The sequence below is a fragment of the Eublepharis macularius genome, chromosome 5 (genome assembly GCF_028583425.1).
Source record: "Eublepharis macularius isolate TG4126 chromosome 5, MPM_Emac_v1.0, whole genome shotgun sequence".
Classification (NCBI taxonomy): Eukaryota; Metazoa; Chordata; class Lepidosauria; order Squamata; family Eublepharidae; genus Eublepharis; species Eublepharis macularius.
This window is the reverse complement of record NC_072794.1, coordinates 76,865,469-76,889,370: the sequence shown is the minus strand read 5'-3', so window position 1 is coordinate 76,889,370 and position 23,902 is coordinate 76,865,469. Positions and strand designations below refer to the sequence as shown.

At 42.2% G+C, this 23,902-nt stretch overlaps 1 protein-coding gene across 1 annotated transcript in view; it reads left to right on the top strand.

Annotated features, from left to right (window-relative positions):
- Positions 1 to 23,902, top strand: part of UBE2U (ubiquitin conjugating enzyme E2 U) — a 51,693-nt gene that overhangs the window by 10,093 nt on the left and 17,698 nt on the right. The window contains exons 7-9 of the mRNA XM_054981734.1: positions 7,644 to 7,725; positions 22,413 to 22,501; positions 23,639 to 23,720. Coding sequence (XP_054837709.1) covers positions 7,644 to 7,725; positions 22,413 to 22,501; positions 23,639 to 23,720 — 253 coding nt within the window. The remainder of the gene's footprint in view (positions 1 to 7,643; positions 7,726 to 22,412; positions 22,502 to 23,638; positions 23,721 to 23,902) is intronic.

The window sequence follows — 23,902 nt, the reverse complement described above, 5'->3', positions numbered from 1 at the left end:
CAAAGTGGCTTCCATTATTCTCCTTTCCTCCATTTTATCTTTTATTTTGTCACCGCTTTATATTATGCATTGAACCCAAGGAAATATTGGCACAACCTTGACACTGTAATCTAGACCCATTTCAATCCTGATTGCGATGCAAACAGTCTTGGTTGTCCTGACTGATTATCTTTGCTGGGAATGTAACAGGTGAAGTGCATAGCTGTTGATTCTTCTGTACTTCTTGGAGGCTTTCAGTACCATCAGCCATGGTATCCTTCTGGAGAGGCTGACTGGGAGTAGAGAGCACTGTGCTTTGGTTGTTCTGCCATTACTTGATCAACCAGTTCCAGAAAGTTGGAGGGCTGCTGCTTTGTTAGCAGTCAGACCCCCTCCCCACATTGAAAGGGCAGTTTATAAATGGAATATCATAAATCCTTTCCTCATATGCCATAAGTCCAATGCACTGCCTGGCTCAGAGCTGATGCCAGCTGAAAAGTTAACAGGACATGAGTCTAACTGAAAAGGACTGAAAAGTTAGCAGGACATGAGTCAGAGGTGATTGACTGACTGACTATCCCTTCATGCCCCGGAGAGACACAGAGATAATGAGGCTTCCTGAGAAAACTCCCTGCCTAATCTCATCTGTGCCTTCCTTCCCCTCACCCATTTACCCTAATCAAAGCTATTCAGCACACCAGATAGTCCTCCTGTCCAGTACCTACAAGGCCATCAAGCAATATTTTAACCTCTAGCCTATCCCAGATAATCTCTTCAAACCTCTCCCCGCTTATTGTTCTGTCTCTGGAAAAACCATTATTGTTTTGATGTCGGTTTTGCCCTAGGGTACGTTTTGCCCTATAATGGGGACTTTCCCAGCCATGTGCTTTGTGTGTGTTCTGATCCATACACCCATCCTCAAGCTTGCATGACACTCTTCTTCTCACTATGAAACATTGGTCATTTTCACTGCTGCCTCCACAGACCTGTCCTATCTTCAAGACTGGTAATTATTGCCCTCCCTAACTGCTTTCTCCCACTTTCCTCCCTGATTGTCCTAGTTAGCCTTGTATGTGAGCTGTGTGTGATTTCCTTTACATTTGCCTTTTATTTTTCCTATACAAAAAAACTTTCCTATTGAACATCTGCCTGATTCATTTGAGAGTCCTCTAAGGAATAATCCCCATAGACATAGGCAGAGAATCCCAGTTACCCCCTCTTGCTGCCTCCTTAATGCCAAGTCCCCCAACTGATTAAGGAGACCTCCTGTTTGAGTAACAGATTGAGCCCATGGCATTTATCCTATGGGGTCCCTCAGGGATCTTGTTCTCATGGTGTTTAATATCTGTTTTAAACCACTGGGCGAAATCATCCTGTGGTTTGGAGAAAGATGCCACCAATATGTGAATGGTACCCATTTCTGTTTCTTCTTCACTGCTGTTGGTCTGTAGACATCCTGAACAAGTGCCTAGATAAGGTAAAGAGATGGATGAAAGCCAATAAACTGAAGCTCAGTCTAAACAAAGCTGAGGTGCTGTTGATCAGTGACAAGGTTGGTTGAGGATTGAGGTGTCAGCCTACCACGGATGGGGTTGCATTCTCCCTGAAGGAACAGGCCCATAGCTTGGGGATGCAGTTGGATTCTGGCTTACTGTCAAGGCCCCTTGTATCCACAAGCAGGCCTGAGTAGAAAGGCAAGAGAAAAACATTCAAAACTGGGGAGTGAATCCTCATTTCCCAGAGTAACAGTCTCCACCACCAATCTCTCTGGCTAAACCTCAGCCTGAGACCAAGAGGCAAATCCAGGCCTAGAAACCTGGATTAAAGGTTTGAAAAGCCAAGAAATAGACTAGGCCAAGTAAGTCAGTTTCTCGACACCTACTCCTGAAAGCCTCTTCAGCACCTTTTATCTGCTTCACCTGGTACACCAGCTACGTTTGTTCCTCAAAAAGCATGATCATCAGTCTATGGTGATCACATCCAGGTTAGATTACTATAACATGTTCTATGTATGGCTGTCTTTAAAAAAATGTATAGTACAAATTTTTTACTATAAAATCTACAGAATTAGACAATTATACTACCTGTGTATAACATACACAACAGGTTTTCTGGGATACGTTGATTTTTTTACTTGTACATTTTAGTTTTTTCCATACTTCTCATAATAAAACAAGGTTGCACTTCCCTGTAACTCTTGTTCATTGAGTGGTCTTTTGTACAGGCACACATGGGATCTGGGCATGCTCAGGCCTGCCACAAACATTCCAAAGCTCCTAGAGGCACAAGACGCTCATCCAGCCTTTTGCACACCTTTCCCTCCAGATGTAGCTATAAAAGTATGGTTGAGTGGCTGCTTCCCTAAATTCAAATGACCACCACTGGTAAAGAAAAGAAGAACTCACGGTGGAGTTGGAGAGAGGAATGTGTGCCTGCACAGAAGACCACTTGATGAATAACAGTTACAGGTAAGTGCAACCCTGTTTTCATTGTCGTGGCTTCTGTGCAGTCCCACATGGGAGATTAGTGAACTGACTTACTCTGGAGGGGGACGTGAAGCCCTTCAGTTGAAAAGACTTTTCAGTACCCACTGCCGTCTCACATCTGTGTGGAGAAGCTTTTTCTTGTCCTGAGGTGTCAGAAAAATTCACTGGCAGTATAACGTCCTGGTTAAGTTGAAAGGTGGAAACCACTTTAGGAAGGAATGGTAAACTGGATCATAGGACAACCTTATCATCAAATATCTTAAGGAATGGAAGGTCCAGTTTAAAGGCTTGCAGTTCTCTCACCCTCCTAGCTGATGTAATGGCTACTAAAAAGGCTGTTTTGATGGAGAGAAAATGCAGTAGCCAGGTAGCCAAGGGCTCAAATGGTTTACACATAAGAGCCAAGAGGACCAGGAGAGACTCTGCTGGGGTGTTGACATGGAAGCTGGAACATATAAGTTGGCCAGACCTTTAAGGAAAAATTTATATTCAGGTTAGGAGAAGATATATTTTCCCCCAGTCAGTTTGTGGTGGGCATAGATGGCTGCCATTTGAAGAAGTTAGCAAGTCCTTGATCATTCAGTTGAACTAAGTAAGGGATTGGAGGCAAGGGGCAAGCAGAGGGATCTATTCTTACAGTAAAGACCCATCTTAAAAACTTGGACTACTTTGACAAGTATGATTTTCTGGTGGATGGCTTCTTAGCTTCCAAAATAATCTTTTGGACAGGGGAGGAAATTTTTTAATTAGAGAAGGTACAAGCCATGCTGTGAGCTTGAGGGTGCCGAGGTTGTGATGGAGAATAATCTGTTGGTGGAGAAGGTCTGTTGACTAGAGGCAGGCGGTGTGTCCTGCCACTGTCCATGAGAGAGAGGGTGACATTGGTGGTGAGAGACATGTGAATGGGCGTGGAGCCAAAGGGAGTCCTTACCAATAGGTTTCGTGTGTTGGTCCACCAGCATAATGATCTGAGGACAAGAATAGAAGGGAAAAAAAAAGAATAGACAACCGCTTGTATGGGTTGTGTTGCTGAGGATGGAAGGCCCAGACAAACCAATTTTGAAGAGGATGACAAAGGGGACTACCACTGTGAGAGAGGCCATGATACCTAACCATCTTTGAATTTCTTTTGCCTTCTGATGACACCAGGCAAGTACTTTCTTGAGGAACTGGAGTCCAAGTTGGTCAAGAGTGGTGAGCACAAGAGATATCTGGACTGTGTCACTATTAGCCAGTCATCAAGGTATGGGAAAAGTGTACAACCTTTTTCCCTGAGGTGACTTACAACCACTGCCAAGACTTTCATGAAAACTCAGGAGCTGAAGACAGCCTGAATGGAAGAACCTTGTACTAGACTCACAGTGAAACAAACTTTTTGAACTCTGCATTTATTTCAGTGTGAAAACCAGCGTCTCTTAAATCTATAGTAGCAAACTAAGCCTGAGATTTTAATAATGGTATAACATCTTTTAGGGACAACATGCAAAACTTTTTTTGGAGAAATGAAACAATTTAGAGAACGAAGATCTAAAATAGGATGAGGGCCCCCTAATTTTTTTCTTTAAGGAGTATCGGGAATAAGTTCCCTTGGCAGAAGAAGTTGGAATCTCTTCTATGGCTCCCTTGGACAGCAGAGAGTATACCTCTAGAAGCAGAAGAGGGGGAACAGGAGGATGCAATAAGAGTGGAATATGTGGACAGGTTGCTTTGAATTCCAGACAGTAACTCTGTCTGATGATAGACAGAACCCACGGTTCTTGAGTAATTGGCTCCCAGACTAGAAGGGGAAGGCAAGGAGTGCCTGAGAAGGGCATCTGAGATGCACAGTCAAAAACTACTTATTGGACCCTGACTGTTCTTTTGGAGAGCGAGAACCATCCTTTGGCTTGCCTCCGATGCAGCAGAGAACTCCTGTAGGAGTGATGAGGATGTGCAAACCACACTTGGTGTAATTGGAATAGGGGCAACGAATAGGCCCCAGGCCTAAGCAGGTCAGGATAGAGTGGTGTTATACCTAATGAGCTGTCACTTTGTCATCTTTAATTTTCTTAAGGGCCTCATCTGTAGTGGAGGAGAAAAGGTCAGAACATGGGCTGTGGATCTGAGCAAGGAATGACGCCTTATAACAGTGGCTGACGCTATAGCTCTGGATGTGTAATCAACAATGTGTTGGGCTGTATTAATCTGTTGCTTAAAAAGTGTCAAGTTTCTCCTTGCGGAATTTTTGCTAGCCGTCTCTTTTCTTCAGGAATAAGATCTAGAAAGTTTAGGGGCGTAGCTGTGTTGATCTGCAGTATTACAGCAGGATTCCAGTGGCACCTTAGAAATCAACAAGATTTTCATGGTGTCTGAAGAAGAGAGCTCTGTCTCTTGAAAGCTTACACTCTGAAAATCTTGTTGGTCTCTAAGGTGCCACTGGCCTCTAATCCTGAAGATCTAGATGGGCTCCTATCATTATCAAAGGAAACTGATAATGGGCTGTCATAGCTGTCATAGCCTTATAGTTACCAATATGGAAGGCCAAAGGCAAGAAAGAGTACACTTTGCACCCTAGTATATCAAGTTTCTCTCCCTCTTTATCCTTGGGTGCTGAGTGACCTAAACTCTTAGGGAGACTTTTGCCCTGAAGGACTTCAGTTATAATGGAATTGGTGAGAGGGTGCCTAGTTTTATACATGTCAAGTTTCTTAGATGTGACTGGTGTCAAAATACGTTTGGCCCACACATCCTTGGTAAATCAAGCATGCCTTGCATTATCAGAAAAGCCACAGATCCCACAGTTTTGGAGTGGAGAACGTGAAACACTGGATCAGAAGATGCTGGAGTAGAGGAGTTGACCTCTATTTCCAGTGACGCCATTCTCACCATTTGTTTGGTATACATGAGAAGGTCTTCACTGGATGAAACCGCTGACTCCTCTGTTACTAAAGCAAGTGGTTCTGATGCTATCTCAGAACTTTTGTTGGAGTCGTCATCAGACTATCCTGACGGTTTCAGGTGTGTATCATGGACTGTGACTGACTTGTCAGAAGACTTTCCTTTTCATCTTGATTCCAAGCAAGAAGACACATAAGGCTCTTCCTCTTAATAGTAGTAATAATGAGGAGGATAGAGATGCGGTGACTCCTCATACCTGTACATGTAATAATGATGGCAAGGGGAAGCATTTATTTATTTTATTCAGTTTATATTCCGCCCTCCCTGCATCAGGAGGCTCAGGGTGGATTACAACCATATACAATTAAAACACATTAAATAATTAAAAACAATTAAAATCATAAAACAATTCAGATTTGCAGTTAAAAATACATATATATATATACAGACTTATAACGGCACAGCAGCCAGCCAACCGACCTTCCCCCATATGGTGAATACTGGAACCGATGATGGTGCTGTCGTGGATGAGATCACTCTATTTGGTCATTAGGATTGGACTTCCTGAATCTCAGAGATGAGGTTTGGAGATGGAAGTAGAGGTGAGATAGCCACCGATATCTCTAAAACTTCTGGGATCTCACTTTCCAATAGTGAGGGTGGAGAGATTGATCTCCTTCTCAGAGTCAGAGAAAAGGCATTCTCTCAGATCTGTGGTTCCATGAGAGTGGATCTGAACTGCCCTTTGGAACCAAGCTTGTGGGAAAAGACCTCTTTCTTTTTTGTGTTGAAGCGGGTTTTTCTTGATGTTTCGTCTTCATTCTTACCTTCTTTGCTGGTGGATCTGATTGACTCTGAGATGGAACTGTTGAAGGCTCAGATGGCACCTTATGGCTTTTGGAAATGGTTTCCGGCAGTGGAGCCATGAGAAAGGCACTGTGGTTCTGAGTTAGCGTTTGCTGGTTCTGATGAAGCGGTGCTCTTGAGAGCCAACTCCCAAAATGCAACCTTAAGATAGAATGCCCTTTCATGGTATGCTTTTGGCATGAATTGTTCGCATATGGAGCATCTTAAAGTGTTGTGTGCTTCACCCAAACAGAATAGGCATTTCTCATGGCCATATGACTGAGTCACCTTTGTCCCCCAACAGACACACTTCTTGAAAAGCACCTTTGAAGGCATGGATCCAAAGGCTGAAATTCTCATGAATCAGGGTTTGGATCCAAAGAGCAGAGCTGGAGACATCCTTTTTCAGTGGTGGCCAAAAAAGAACTGAGGGACACAGTTGCTTGCCCAGCCTTTTATAGTCATGACTGGGGGGGGGAAAGTGAGCGAAAAGGTCAGGCGAGTGTCTCTCACCTCTAGGAACTTTGGAACATCCACTGAAAGCCTACTCATGTGCAGATCCAATGTGGGACTGCACAGAAGCCATGACGATGAAAAACTAAGATATGTATGCTAAGGTAGCATATGGTACTGTGGTTTGAAGCTCTTTTCCCTCTAATAAGTGTTGGATTATATTCATAATCTTATTTGCAGAAGACTAATACATTTATATTTCTAAGTTTCATAAACACAGCAAAATAAAATTTTACATGCTGAATGGGGCATTTGATGTTAATGCAGTAAAATTAGTTCTGGTAAGGAGGTATTACTTAGGTTTAAGCTTTCCCACAACATTTCTGTTTTTTCCCTCACAAAAAAAAAATTCTCAGTTTTTTCCCATGGCTCTGAAATTTCTGGGATGTAATTTGAGGTTCACATCCCTCCTTAGGGTTTTGTTACCACCATGTTTCCTCAGAGTGTGGTCCCTCAAAGCATGAAGTAGTCTTCTCGTGAAGGTGTGAATAAATCTGTTGGATTTTGATGTGATTCACTTGCATGATTTTTTTTTTAAGGATTGTAGCGGAGCTATACAATTTGCAACTGAACTGAGTTCATCATTTACCTTTAAATATGTGATAAGTGGATTGGATTTCTCAGACGAGTTTGATCTTTTTCAAATGCTCATTGAGCCTCACACACTTACCTATGAGAGAACACTAATCATGGTGTCTTGTGGCTCCACTCAGGATCAAGTGATGACCAATTATATGAACTACTTTTTAGACTTAGTAGTAAGATAGAAAGTTGCCATGATTTGATAATACCAGCCGAAGTTTTTAAAATGGCCTCATGTCTATGCTATTCAAGCATCTGAGCCAGGCTTTGTATATCATTTGGGTGGCATGGATTTAAGTACACAGCAAAACATTCGGGAAAATAAGGATATATATTTAATGAACTTGTTCTCTTTTGTAGCTGTTGCTAATACAGAGCAAAAGTCTCTAACTTCAATCAAATTTTATGTAACACCTGAAGAATCTGTTCCTGAACAACCAAGGTAATAGATTCTGATTAAGGTTCTGTGAATGGGCCAAAGAAATCCCTGAAATTCTATAACTGTTCAAATTATGGGAACTGTATAGGTGAACTCTTATGTCTGAATCATTTCAGTAAATTTGACTTTGATCTTATATTTAATGCTGAACCTGGACCTTGGTACAGATTAAAAAATATGCATAATGGGATGAAGTATAATTAGGGGACATTCCTCTACAAATCTGAGACAGTTTCTATCTTTGCAGAAAAATTTGAAAGCTTGAAAAAGTGAAATGGGAATGTTTGTTTCCCAAAGTTGATAAGTGTCATAAGATCCTCAGTTGCCATCTTAATGATTGCCTAGCTACCCCCAAGATGCATTATGCTGGGAGCGAGGGCCTGGTAGTGGTGGAGGAAGAGGTTGGCCAGTGACCTTGGGCGAGTCACAGTTCTCTTGAGCTCTCTTAGCCCCACCCACCTCACAGGGTGATTGTTGTGGGGTAATAATAACACTTTGTAAACCGCTCTGAGTGGGCATTAAGTTGTCCTGAAGGGCGGTATATAAATCGAATGTTATTATTATTATTATTATTAGCTGAGTACTGGAAATGTTTGGATGGGAGGGTAGGCAGCCTTAAAGGGAAGAAGGCAGTGACAGCTGACAGTGGGGCAAAGGAGGAGGTGGTGGCGGGAAGGCAGTGAAGGAAATTGGGAGTGAAGAAAGAAGTCTCCCCCCCCCATTGCTGCTATCTCTTCATTTTTTCTTGTTCTCCAAGGCTCTTGTAGCAGCTGCCTACAGTGATGGGGAGAATCTTGGAGCAAAGAGTGCACGTTTTGCTCCAAACCATTGCTGCATACCAGCTGTTGGGGATGGATTGCAAGACAAGGTCACCATCACATCAAGCAGCTAGGATACCAGGGAGGGAAGGAAAAGGCAACAATTGCAAGAGGGGGGCAGTAAAAACTGATACTGGAGCCAGAAGAAAGAAAAAGCAGCAATGGGAGGGGAAGAAGCAGGGGTTGAGGGAAAGGTTGGCTCCCTTCTCCTATGAGTCCTCATGGATCCCCCCCTGTATCCATATACCACCCAAGCCCACTGTGCTACAGGAAAGCTCAAAATATTACTGTAGTGTATAATGGCACTAATGCTATGCCCAGTTATGCCAACAACAGTCAGTGGCACAGTGCTGCAGATCTTTCAGCACAAAGAATAAATTACAAGTAGTAGGAGTACATGTCTGGCGCAGGCTTTTCAGGTAAGATGCACCTGGGGATCCAGACCAAGTTCCAGAGGTCCTGATAAAATTTTCAAGTGTCGTATAACTTGAAATGTTTAGCATGCATTCAATGGAGTATGTACATTAAGGAAATGTTGTGTCTGGAAATGGAAAAAATACAGCTTTAAAATAGGGGATAAAAAGGAAGTAAACAACTTCCAGTCTTGAAGTCAGGGTCTGAAGAAAGGTTCACAGTCAAGCTGTTTCTCAGAGCTTTAAATAAAGGTGGAAGTATAGCCTTTAAAGAGAAGCTGCTGACATTTTACAGGACAGCAAAGAAGAAAAGGGGAAGGGAGCAGGGCAAGGACATCAAATAAACCAAAATAATGATGGTCATTGTGCTCAAGAATCTTGTCATTTCACAAGATAGGATATTTTGGTTCCTTTCTTAAGCAAGCTCATTGATTCTTGCTGAAATATCCACAATAGCAGTAAGCTTACAGAGCTCTTCAAAGCTCAGACACATTTGTATCTCTTTGTTTAATTTATAAAATTATGTTGGCTGATCGATATTTAAATTACTGAGATTATTTTATTGGAGTTAGTCCTCCATGAACAAAACCAAGCATAAGGCACTGAAAACCTTAAAAGATTGCCACAAAAACATATAATTTTACCTGCCTTCTCATTGTTTTTTCTCCTTGACCTCTGTATTTGGTAATAAAGATGGTTATTGTTAGTGGCAATCGTGTAAAATTTCTTACAGAAGTTATCTCAGAGTGCAAGACGATGCTTCTATTGCTCAAAGTCCTCTAACCCTCTTAAAAAGGAAAGAGGTAGAGAAACAGAATCATAGAGTTGAAGAGGACCTCTAGGGTCATCTAGTCAAACCCCCCTCACAATGCAAGCAATTCACAACTACTTCCCCTCTCCACACCCCCAGTGACCCCAGCTCCATGCCCAAAAGATGGAAAAACTCCAGGATCCTTAGCCAAACTAGCCTGAGGAAAATTGCTTCCCGATCCCAAAGAGGCGATTGGCATTACCCTGAGCGTGTAAGATGGAGCCATGAGAACGGAGCGCTAACCCTTCCTGCCCTCCCTCTTATGATCTGACTAGGTTCACAGAATCAGCATTGCTGTCAGATGGCCATCTAGCCTCTACTTAAAACCCTCCGAAGAAGGAGAGCCCACCACTTCCCAAAGAAGCCTGTTCCACTGAGGGACTGCTCTTAACTGTCAGGAAATTCTCCCTGATGTTTAGCCAAAAACTCTTTTGATTTAATTTCAACCTGTTGGTTCTGGTCTAACCTTCTGAGGCAATAGAAAATGATGCCACACCATTCTTTATATGACAGCCCTTCAAGTACTTGAAGTTTGTTGTCATAATCACCTCTAAGTCGTCTCCTCTCCAGGCTAAACATACCAAGCTCCTTCAACCTTTCCTCATTGGACTTTTCTCCAGACTCCTCACCATCTTTGTTGCCCTCCTTTGGATATGTTCCAGTTTATCTATATCCTTTTGAAATTGTGGTGCCCAAAACTGAACACAGTACTCCAAGTGAGGTCTAACCAGAGCAGAGTAGAGCAATACTATCATTTCGCATGATCTGGACACTATACTTTTGTTGATGCAGCCCAAAATTGCATTTGCCTTTTTAGCTACCACATCACATTGCTGACTCATGTTCAGTGTATGGTCTACTAAAACTCCTAGATCCTTTTCACACGTACTGCTGCCAAGACAAGTCTCCCTCATCCTATAATTAGGCATTTGAGTTTTCCTATCTAAATGCAGAACATTTATCTCTGTTGAAATTCCTTTTGTTTTAGCCCAGTTTTCCAGCCTGTCAAGATCATCCTGTATCCTAACTCTGTCTTCTACCATATTTGCTACCCCTCCCAATTGAGTATCATCTGCAAATTCCCTCTATTCATCCAAATCATTTCTTAAAATGTTGAACAGAACAGGTCCCAGGACCAATCCCTGAGACACTCCACTTGTCACTCTTCTCCAAGACGATGAGGAACTATTAACACTCTTTGGGTGTGATCTGTCAACCAGTTACAGATCCACCCAACAGTAATAGGATCCAAGCCACATTTTACCAACTTGTCAACAAGGATATTATGTGTAACCTTACCAAAAGCCTTACTAAAATCAAGATAAACTATGTCTACAGCATTCCCCTGGTCCAGCAAGGTAGTAACTTTTTCAAAAAAAGAGGTACAGTTAGTCTGACATGACTTGTTCTTAAGAAACCCATGCTGGCTCTTAGTAATCACAGCCATCCTTTCTAAATGTTCAAGGATTGACTGATGATTTGTTCTAAAACTTTTTTAGATATAGACATCAAGCTGATGGGTCAGTAGTTACTCTGATCCTCCTTTTCCCCCTTCTTGAAGATGGGGACAACATTTGCCTACCTCCAGTCTTCTGGTACCACATCTGTTCTCCAAGAATTCTCAAAAATAATGGACAGAGGCTCAGAAATTACATCTGCGAGTTATTTTAGTACCCTTGGGTGCAATTCATTTGGCCCTAAGGACTTAGTTTCATTTAAAGAAACCAGCTGTTTATGTGCTATCCCTGTACTAATCCTAGTCTGTAACTCCCTTCCCTCATCATGTGTTCTGTTATTGCCATGTTGAGCACCATTTTCCTCTCAGGAGAAGACTGAAGAAAAGTAGGAATTGAGCAGTTCTGCCCGCTCTTCATCACCTGTTACAATTTCACTTTCCTGTCCCTGCAATGGGCCTACCATGTCCTTGCTCTTTTTCTTACTTTGAACATAAACAAAGAACCCTTTTCATTGTTTTTAGCATTTCTTGCTAGCCTAAGCTCATACTGAGCTTTAGCTTTTCTAACACACTCCCTACAAGCACTGGTTATTTGTTTATATTCATCCTTGGTTTTAAGGCCCCCCCTCTGTTCCCTAAATGAGTCTTTTTTTTATTTCTCAAATCTTTAGAAAGCTGTTTATGGTGCCATCTTGGCTACCTTAGGCTCCTCCCATTTTTCCTTCTCATAGGAATCATTTGTGATTGTGCTTTCAATCTTTCACTTTTAACTCGTGAACTTCCTTTTCCTTAAGTATTTCTGACCATGGGATTCTACTCAGCATAATTTTGTTAAAATTTGCTTTCCTGAAGTCCAGCCAATATGTTTGACAGCTTTTCCCTTCCTCAAGACTGTAAATTTCAAAATTACTACCCAAGATGCCCATTACTTTAATCTCATCAATCAGTTCTTCCCTGTTGGTGAGAATCAAGCTCAAGATAGCAGATCCCCTTGGTCATTGTCTGTCTTCTGTGCAGTCCCACATGGGATTGCGCATGCACAAGCCTGCCAGTCGGTGAATTTTTCAAAGCTAATGTCCGCTAGGGGGCACGCGCCTCTCTGGTATGCATACATGGCCTTTCTCTCCAAACACGGCACCAGAAGGAAGCGGCCCCTCACCCTCAGTTCTTTCTTCGCCGCTGACTAGGAAGGTTCTTGCTCATCCACTCACAATCTAGGAAGGAAGGAGAAGAAGAAGATTGGTAAGACGCCATTATGGCAGAGAGAGCTTTATTCAAATGCTGCACTACTTGTGCAACCAAGATGACAAAACTGGATGGGCACTTCATTTGTCTGGAGTGTCTGGGGGAACCGTACAATGTTCAGACATGCAAACATTGCTGGAGGTTCTCTCCCAAGGCAAGAGCCAAAAGAGCGACCAGGCTGAAGGCTTTACTATGGGAAAGAGCCATGAAGGCTACCGATAACCCAAAGATTACTTCCCCAACAACCGTGGGAAGCAGTGAATGCTCTAAGGCCCGGAGCCCGACTTCGATTCCAAAGGTGAGATCCCTGGATCGGATCCAACACCCGTCTACCCACTCCATTACATTAACATTGGGATTGGAAAAAATCTAATCATAGGCCCAAAGAAATTAATCATAATCCATTTTTAATAGCTATTTTAAAAACATGGGATAGATATAAAAAAAAATTAATCCCCAAGGTGTCTCGCTTTGCTACCATTGCTTTGCAAGAAGATCCAAAATGTAATTATAAGATAATCAATTTAAAAACCAAAGATCAATACAGTAACCCTCGTTTAATTGATATTGCTATGAAAATCGGCCTGTTAGAAAAGCATAAATTAGAAGAAAAAATGGGACAGAAAATGTCTTGGGTCTCCTACTTCCAATTAGTCTATTTTTCAAAAGATATCAAGCTGAAAGAAATAATGAATAAACCAAAAACTGAGTTTGAACATTTTATTGCCACTCAACAATTCATAAGAAAAGGTTTAAGTTCTAAAATGTACAATTTACTAATACACTTATCAAGCACACCGAATACTAATCTATATTTCAGATGGTAAAAAGATTGGGAAATCAATATTTCAAATACTGATTGGGAATGAATTTGGGTTTCTAATTCATTTAATACACAAGTGATCAATCTTTATTTACAATCGTACAAAATTATTAATTACTGGTACCTCACACCCTATAAGTTGTCAAAAATCTATTCAAAAAGTTCTCCCCTATGTTGGAAACAATGCGGGGAACTAGGTTATTATGTACATTGTTGGTGGAACTGCAAGTATGTAAAAGAATTTTGGAAAAAGATTTTACATCAAGTAGAACTTATAACTTCATATAAAATTCCTCTAAAACCAGAAATCCTTTTTTTGGATAATTGGGAAGATCTAAATATTCCTTCTGTTAGAAGGGATTTAATAACTATATTAATTCATGCAGCTAAATCCTCACTTGCTTCATTTTGGAAGTCACAATCAGTTCCTACAATTAATACCTGGTTCAACAAGATATGGGATTTTCTAATAATGGAAAAAATAACAGAAAAACTATACCTACAGAAAAACCCCACTGGTACTTAGAATTTTTATGTTAAGTGGGAGCCTTTCCTCGAATTTCTTTCTAAAAATGAACTACTTTTGACAAAGCTACCTTACCAAGATGTTATTGATATGGAAATGTGGGGTTTGTGGTGACCTTTTGTGCAGATTGTTATATTATTATTAATATCTCTACTGTTAAGATTGTTCTGTTTGTGACATATTTACAATGTGTTACTGGTTTATTGTATAGATACTGACAAATTCGTATTGATCTGGTTTTAATTTGCATATATTGTTTTGTTTGATGATAGCTGTTAATGTTAATAAAAATATTTTTAAAAAACATTAACATTGGGACCATCTCGGAGCAGGCATAATCAGGCACTCAAGACCCAGAGTCTAACGGGTTTCCCTCAGATTCAGAAGCAACACACAAAGTCACCTTCGAAATTGGAACTGACACCAACACCAGCAAAGACTAAGAAGATGTGCTCGGATCCAACTACCACCATAAGTTCGGATTTGAGGAGCTCAGAGTTGAGAGACCCAGCCCAGAAGAGGTTGGATCTGAAAAGTGCGGTTCCGACGGGATTGGATCACGCAAAGCTGACTTCCTTGGAATTTGTGGAACCTCTGTGCAAGAAAGCCAAAAAGAAGACCAAACATAGGCAACTGCATACAGAGGTGAATGAGCTGTTGGTTGTTGACAAACCCCAAACACCATCACTCCGCTCTAGATCCCCCTCTTACCAGTCCTCAGCTGAGGAGGGTGAACTACTGGAGGGCTTCCTGCCAGACTCTCTTTGGATGGGTGAAGAAGACAGACTACATTATTATGATTATCTGTACCAATCCTGGCCACACCAGAGTTCGTCTAGGTATGGATCAGACCAAGGAAGACCACACCATGCTCACTCTGTGACCTCAGGTTTGGAGAAGTTTGTCTGCTCCTTATGAGACCCCCAGACCCACAATGTCTTACCAGCTCTTGGATCCAAAACACGAATGGAGCCCAAGCCCAGCCTTGGAAGCATCCCCTGACAAGGCAGTGATGGGAGCTGGAAGGTTCTCTCCAAACGAGGATTATCACTTATACACTGAGCAGATGCTCCCTATGGTCTTGTTAGCCAAACTGCTCTAAAAATGGGGAATTAATGTACAGAAGGTTAATATCAGGGATCTTGACCAACTGTATACCAGGGTCAGTAATCCGGACCACCTTCAATAAGCGAGGAGACTAATATTTTAATGAATCACATCCTTTACTTAATGATTTTTCTTATGCAAAATACAGGAATCACACACACATTCATTACAAGACTAGGAAATGAAAGGGGTGGAAAGCATATAGAGCCAGTGCATTAGCAGGGTGTTGTTGGGCAATACTCACTTGTCTGTTGAGAAGTAGAGATCTTAGCAGCAAGGGTGGGGGAAGTCTAACGTGGTGCCTGCGCTATGGTAGTTAGGATGGGGGAAATGGCGCGCACCCCAGGGAGCGTTAGCCTCTCCCTTAAATAGCCAGTTCCCTGTCCTGGGGTACTACTATTGGAATGGGCTGTGCCCTGTTGATAGTTCTCAGGAAATTTACCAATAGCAATAAATGTGTCAATTTAGCAAGACACTTGATATCCAAAAAGGATAATTTGGGATCTAATGTTTTCCGTCGTGACACCTCGATAGAGGGAAGGAGGAAGGGGAAGGAGAGGGGAGGAAGTGATTGAGTTTGTTGATGGCGCTTTGTTTCACCTCTATGCAGAAGAAAAGATACAAATGGGGCATCATCTGCATTTTACTGCACTCCGTTGTTTTGATAGTTGAAGGTGATAGTTTCAATGGGTGATTCCCAGAGTCAGAGGCGCCTCATTTCCTGGTCTTCGCTTTGTGTATCTGCACATCAAAGGTGCAACATGTAAGCAGTTCATGCCAGCAGCCCTGGCTAGCTGTGGCGTCCACAGGAAAAGTTGTTGTCCTTTTGAAACTGCTCTGGAATCATGGCTTCTCTCTCTCTCTCTCTCTCTCTCTCTCTCTCTCTCTCTCTCTCTCTCTCTCTCTCTCTCTCTCTCCCACGGCTAGCCTTGGTTCCTACAGGAACATCAGCAGTGGCTGGCATCTTGGCACGCAAGCCCATTCATCTGGGTGCAGCGTGGCCACTCCAAAGTCTTTGCAGAGAGGGTGGCTTGTGGGCACTGATCAGGAGGTCTCCCTGCCAGTCTCATGATGTTCCCTTCTTCATGCATCATATTGGCCTCAGTGTGTGTGTATGTGTGTGTGTGTGCGCACACGCACACGCACACACACACACACACTGAAGGACAACATCCTTCAGCATCTTTACTTGGGTAACCCTGCGAACATGGCTTTCCCGTTCATAGAGGGATCTGTAGAGCTGATCAACACTATATGTGAGAAACCAGTGTCAGCTCACCCTACTTCTAAGAAATTCAAAGGTGTTTATAAAACAAGAGAAGACATCTGTACTTTTCTCTTTAATCATCCAGCCCCATCTTCTTTGGTGATGGAAGAGATGCAGGTCAGAGACAAGGTTCCCATATGAACCCGGTGGGCAAAGAGAGTAGGAAGCTCGACTCATTGGAGAGGAAGGTATAATCTTCGGCTGCCCTGAATGTCAAAATAGCTAACTACACAGCTATAATGGGGGCCTACCAAGTATTTTTGTGCAATCCCATGGCAACGTTCATAGAGAAGCTTCCACAGGACCAGAAGCTGTTAGCCAAGGTGATTCTTGAAGAGGTCCAAAAGCTGTCCAGGCATAACGCAGGGCATAACTTGGCAGACACCTCAGCATGAGCTTTAACTTCTTCAGTTGTGTCATGAAGACATGCATGGCTGCAAACAACGGTACTCCCTATTGAGACCAGAAACAAGATCAAGGACTCGCCTTTTGAAGGCCAAACCTTCTTCTTAACTAAGACTGACGATTACCTCTCATAGAAGCGCAAAGATAGGCAAACGGCTCAATCTTATGGTGTACTCTTCCCTAAACAACCGTCGAACCAGCGGTATCAATACTGCTCCCAGCAGCCTTACAGGAGCAAGCAGTATAGATACCAACCGTATCCTCAATATGCGCAGTACAGGCAAGCCCAGACTCACCAGGGGCAGTACCAGCGGAGACGTTTGAACAATCGCCCACAACAGGGCCAGCAAAAACCCCTGGGCAAAGAGAAACAGGCTCAGTCAAAACAATTCTGACTTGTCAGCCACATTTGGGGATAGGCTGACAAGTTTCTATTCAGCATGGGCAGAGATCGCCATAGATAACTGGGTGTTGTAGATTATCAAAGTTGGTTATAAAATTGAGTTTGATTGTTACCCTGGCCAGAGCCTGATTTTTCCACTCATGTTTTTTTCGGACAAATTATAGGCAGAGATAACTGAATTGCAGAAGAAAGGGACAATACAAGAAACACCTGTCCAGGAGACAGAATGAGGCTTTTATTCTAAGATGTTTCTAGCAGACAAAAAAAAAAATGGGGGTGTTAGGCTAATTTTAGATCTTAGTGGTCTAAACAAATTTATCTGTACTAAGAAATTCAGAATGGTCACACTTAATATGATGTTGCAGTTGATGCCACATGATACCTGGTTTGTGATCCTGGACATAAAGGATGCATATTTTCATATCACAATACTCCCAAAACATAGGTTTTTACATTTCATATGTAAGGACAAAATTTTTCAATACCAGGTACTGTTACCTGAGTTGGTCTCCTTGCAAGTAAATAGAATTTGTGGGGGGAATTAGCAAGCAAGGAAGACAGTTATGCGAGAGGTCGCTAACCGCGGGATCTATTCACCAATAATTTACGGAGTCCTTTTCCAAGGATATACACAAACGAAGCCGGTGTTATTAATTAAAGGGTAATTTTTATGCAAGGGGTAAATGCATACACACACAGACACACAAGAGGCCTAAGAAAAGCAGTGGTGAAGATGGAATAGATTTGAGGTATTGCAAGGCGATAATTACCTATCGAAAGAGCAGGGAAGTCCATGGAGGGAGAGCTTCAAACACCAGCATTCTTGGCCAAGGGAGCAAGAGGCTTAGGGCAAACCTCAAGGGCACTGCTTTGGATCCTGTAAGCATATGCGAAGAGAGAGAGGTTACACATTAATGTATTCGAGTTGAGAGCCATTTATTATGCCCTTATCACGTTTACAGATATTGTGAAGCAGAAGACCATCCAGATACTGACAGACAATTGTATTGCCATGTTTTACTTAAACAAACTTAAACAAACCACTTCTAAGGTGCTTTGTGAGGATGCAATTTGCATTTGGGAGTGGGCAGTAGACAAAGGCACCTTCATGCATGCAGTACACATACTGGGTACCACGAATATGGTGGCAGACAAATTGAGCAGACTCAGTACAGAAAATCGTAACTGGACCCTATCAGACATTTACTTGGAGCGGGTGTTCACAGAATGGGGATTTCTTGAGATAGATTTATTTGCCAAAGGGGGAGGGGTCAAAAGGGACCGAGTTTTTGTTCCAGGGAGGGATAGGAATCAACTCCTTGGGAGATGCTTTCCAACTCACCTGGAAAGGGCACCTGTTTTATGCCTTCCCTCCTATCCCATTAATCACCAAGACAGTCAGCAAGATCCAGAGAGACAAGCCACACACAAGATTGTTATTGCCCCAGACAATCGTGGTTCCAGCATGTAATGCAGCTGTCTCAGTTCGGTTTGGAACCAGATCTACTGACTGACGGGAGTTTGGTATCATGACCTACCCAGATTGAGACTGACCTCATGGCACATAACAGGACCGGAAATATGTCAGACAGAGTGACAGAGATAATACTAAGTGCTAGATAGGACAATACTAGAAGGTCATATACTTTTTAATGGGCATGTTTTAGATCATGGGCCACTCAAAAGGGATTAGAAGCCTTTGATTACCAGTTAGCAGACATCTTAGAGTTCCTCTTATTCCTTAAGAGGGCCTTTCCAACTCTTCTGTTAAGGTTTATTTGGCTGCTATATCAGCCTTCCATCCAAAAATTGATGGAAAGTCTGTGTTTTCACATAGTATATCAAAATCATTTCTTAATTCTTAAAGGCTTACAGAATGTATTTCCACTGGTTAAGGAAATTGTACTGCAATGGTCACTACAGTTAGTGCTAGCAGACTTGATGAGACCACCGAGTTGTAAATTGAAGTTTCTATTGTTAAAGGTTTTGTTCTTAGTGGCCATTACATTCACTAGGCAAGTGAGTGAAATAGCAGCACTCCATTCAGATCCTCCTTGCCTGAAGGTTCACCTGGGAAAGGTAGTCCTGCGATGAGACTTGACCTTAAATTCAGACCCAAGGTAGCAACCCAATTTCACTTATCACAGGACATCATATTACCTGTTTTCTTCCCTGCACCCGCTAATAGCTCTGAAAGAGTACTGCACTCTTTGGATGTGCACAGAGCCATATTATTTTACCTTCATCGTACTGCTTAGTTTAGGAAGGATAAGCAGTTGTTTGTGTGTTACGCTGGTGCTAGAAAAGGGAAAAGAACTACAGCACAGTCGATAGTGAGGTGGGTTACACTGACCATTAAGACCTGCTACTCGATGGCCAACTTATCTTGCCCATTAGAAGCCAAAGCGCAGTCGATGAGAGCACAAGTATCTTCGGCTGCCTTCCTGAAGGGTATTCGGTTACGTGACATCTGCAAGGCAGCGATGTGGTCCTCATCAGAGACGTTTGTGAAGCACTATACTCTGGCTGTGATGGAGAGGAGAGAATCAGCAATGGGACAGGCTGTACTCCATTCACTGTTCCAACGAAGAACATACCTACCATCTAGGTAAGGAGCTTGTGAGTCTCCCATGTGGGACTGCACAGAAGACGGGCAATGAAATCAGAGTTGCACTTACCATAACTGCTGTTTATTGACTTCTTCTGTGCAGGCATACATACCCTTCCTCCTGCTCCACTGTGTTTCTTCCATACTTAACTTGGGAGGACCAGTGGCTCAAGAGAAATGGAGGGTGAGGGGGCGCCACCTCCCACTGCCATGTTCAGCAGGAAAAACCACACGTGTGCACTAGAGAGGCATGCGCCCTTGAGCGGACATTAGCTTTGAAAAATTCACCTTTTGGCAGCCCTGTGCATGCGCAGTCCCATGTGTGCCTGCACCGAAGACGTCAATGAACAGCAGTTATGGTAAGTGCAACTCTGTTTTTCCTTCTCTACTTTCTGAAAAATGAAGTTGTCAGCAATAAAAGTCAGGAATTTATTTGACCTTTTATTTTTAGCAGAGTTAGACTTCCAACAGATATCTGGGTAACTGAAATTTCCCATGACCACTGTGTCCTGTCTCTTTGAGAACTTTGTAATTTGTTCTAGGAGTGTCTAATCCAAGTCCTCTGCCTGGCTTGGTGGTCTATAGATGGCTGGCCTCTGGCGGGAGGGGGGGGCTGCTCGGTAACAAGATGACCCCCACCATAATATCACTATTATTTCTTACTCCTTTTATTTTCCCCCAGAGACTCTCAACTGAATTTCCATGCTGAGATACATGTATTTCCTCACAAGTATATACTTTCTTTACATATAATGCTGCTCTTCCCCCTTCCTTATTTATCTATCCCTTTTAAACAAGTTGTATCCCTCAATCCTAGTATTCCAGCCCACCAAGTTTCAGTAATGCCTATTATATCACAGTCCCCTTCCTGTATTAGGACTTCAAATTCCTCCTGCTTGTTTCCCATCCTCTCTGCATTAGTGTAGATACTTCGGAATACATGAGATGTACCCTGAGGTTTTCGTTTCTGTTCTTACCTGTGAGTTAATGTTTCCTAGCATATGTGCCACTCCTCGCAAATCACTAGTGTTCTCATCTCCAGTTATAGACTTTGAATTTTCATCTCTTTCCCCCATAGGATTTAGTTTAAAGCCCTCCTTATCAGGTTTGCAAGGTCCTTACCAAACACATTTTCCTACCCTTGTGAGGTGCAAACCATCTCTCAATAGAAGAACTTCATCTCTAAAGCGTAAACATGGTCCAAAACAACCAAACCTTTTCTGATGACACCATCTACATAGCCAGTCATTTATTTGCAGTATTCTTCTTTCCCTTCCTAAACCATGGTCTTAAACAGGAAAAACTGACAAAAACACAATCTGTGTTCTCAGGCCCTTAATCTTTTTACCCAAAGCCATGTAGTCTTTTTAAATTTATTCTGGGCTGTGCCAGGCAGTATCATTTGTTCCCACATGGACCAGCAAGAAAGGATGATAATCTGTGGTCTTGAGTCTTCTTACCTTTTCTGTGACATCCTGGATGCGTGCACCTGGTAGACAGCATTCCTATTGGGACGACAAGTTCGGTCGGCACACTTTACCCCCTACCCCTCTCAGTGGGGAATCCCCAATTACCTTCTCCTATATTAGGGAACAAAAGCTCGAGTCCTCTCATCCATGGGGGCCTGAGAAATTTCCTTCAAGCTTCAAGGAGGCTGGGGGAATAACCTTTGATCCAGTGGTCCATAATCAGTATTAATGGGGAGATCATGAGACCAATTGCTTAGCATCAGAAGCTCAGAATGTCTTCTGATTTTCCTGCTCCGGTGGGTTACATTCTTCCATTCACTTGCCTTCTGTTGGATTCTCATTCATATGCTGAGATACCTTTCCCTCCTCTCCCTGTTGCCCTCTTGAGTGCTTCATGCATTCTGTCCATGAATTCTTTACGTCCTTTATAGAACGGAGTGTGGACAAGCATGTCTCAAATCCTTGTATCTTCTCCAGTAGGGTTACCAACTCCAACAGTAGGGCTACCACTTGCTGCAAGTGTAACTGCTGTTATCCTTAGGTAAGAATATGAACATGCCACAGACTTTGCGGAGAAGCCTCCAGTCAACAAGAGCCTGTTTTTTCACATGAGCTGAATAGAAAAGGAGAGATCTTCCACCTCTCGACCATTCGTTCCTATCTGTCGGATCAAAGGGCATGATTGGTATGTGCGTGTTTGAGAGAGAGAGAGAGAGAGAGAGAGAGAAGATATGAATTTACATTTGGCAGAATTTGATTCATGAGTGTAGGGGAAAGAGGGACTTCAGCCTTCACTCTCATACCATTTTCCTGAGCTGAAACAGCTGAGTGGGGCTGTTCGCCCTGCTGTGGGGTTCATGTGTACTAACTGTAGCATGTAGTGCTCTACAGCTGGTCAAAGAGGGGCTCCTCCACAGCCATTTCAGCCCCGTAACAGTGTAGGAGGGAAGGCTGAAGGTCCCCCCACCATGCCATGCTCACAAGCCACATCTGACCCTTCAGCACTTGGGAGCATTGGTTTCCCATATGTTATGTGTCACATGAGTCAGGTCAAGGGATCCTGAGCCAATTCATGCCCTATGTATATCTAGCTGCAAGTTTTCAGTTGGAATTTTAATGAGACTGAGAAACTTTTTAAACATTACCTCAGCCTCTTAGAAACAACTTGTCCATGAGTGGGTTCCAGACCACTGGAATCACATTCAAATGACTTGCACTGCTTGTCTTCATTTGTTATGTGTCCCTTTAAAACCTGTTTTTTTTCTTATTCTACTTCTTTGTTAAACTCTCTGTTTGAAAATAGCTGTTTGTATAATCTTCCAAAATTTCATCCTTTCAGAAGGATTGCAAAAATATCGTATGAAGATTATTATTTGACATGGTTTCAAATAGCCACATCAAGAGCAGCAGAAGAATTTAAAAGCCCAGGTAGGTGGATACATCTGCCTTAGTAATTATATATAAAATACTTGGGAGCTAACTCAATTTCCACCGCTGAAACTAAGCTCTATAAGTGTCCTCCTTATAGAAGCACACTTCATTCTCAAAGTAAAGAAGTATAAGAGAACTTGGTTCACAGTTTGTCTAAGGAGCAACTTCCTTTTTTAGTATGGTATAGAGCTGACTGCAGTTAATAGTGAACTCATTACCAAGGTACCATAAGGACCTTGGCGTTGCATAGACTATAAGTCAACATTAAGCTACCTTTTTCTTAGTCAGTCCTGAGATCTTCATACAAAGCTTGCTACTTTTGATCTTTGGGCAGAGTTTTATGCAAGACTATAACAAATCATCCACGAAATATAGGTTGAAGAATGCTGAGATCATATATGAGGGAATTTTTAAAATGGAGTGGGTAGGATTGCTCATTTGTGGTGATTAAAGTTTAAATGTATGTCTCTACAGTGATGTGAAGCTGAAGAAAATTTAACTAGGTGGCTTGATTTAACTAGAGTTCTTGTCAAGTCTGTTAAAAACTGTCCCATTATCCATATGAAGTGATAAGCTGGACTTCTCGTTTGCTGCTAATATTTCTTAATTTCTCAATCAGAAAATGTTGCCTGTAAAGAAGGCAAATTTGGAGGCAATTTAAGCATAGCTAAAATACGCGAATATCACAAGTATTAAAAAATCTGACTTCTTGTTTCAGCCCTTCCTTAAATTAAGAGGAAGAAAGGTTGCACAGTACAAACAGGCAGGGGAAAAGTGTGGAGTGTTCCTTTGCACATGTGCGTGCGCATGTGAAGTGCCATCAAGGCATAGTCAATTTATGGTGAGATCAGCATAATCTGATCTGATGCGATTGGGCTAGACTGGACCATCCAGGTCAGAGTGTAGCTGCCTATAGCTTCCCAGTATTCTAGTGAAGCTGGTCTGCAACTGAGGACCACCTTATAGCTTTTATGCTTTAGGATTGTTTTGTAGTTACATGCTTTTCAATTAAATCTTTTAATAGTGCCCTTCAGCTGGAAAAAATAAGCAAGGTGCAGACTTGTTCTTCTGATATTTCAAATTTCCATATTTTCACATTATTTTCATATAAAATTATTGCATTTGTCTTACTAGTGTTTGAGGACCCAGACTTCATAGCAAACCTCTATGACTGGAAAGCAATAAATGTAGCTAGAGGCGATTGGGATACAGATATGTAAGTATCTCATGAAAATTCAAACTGTACATACCTGCATGAACAACTCAGCGAGTATGATAATATTCCTGTGTTATATATGTACTTCTGAAGAACAGTGTCAGCATGAGATTGTCGACAGTGAATCAAAATGTATGTTTTTAATTGTTAACTGATAAAATCATGTTACATAGAGCCTTTGC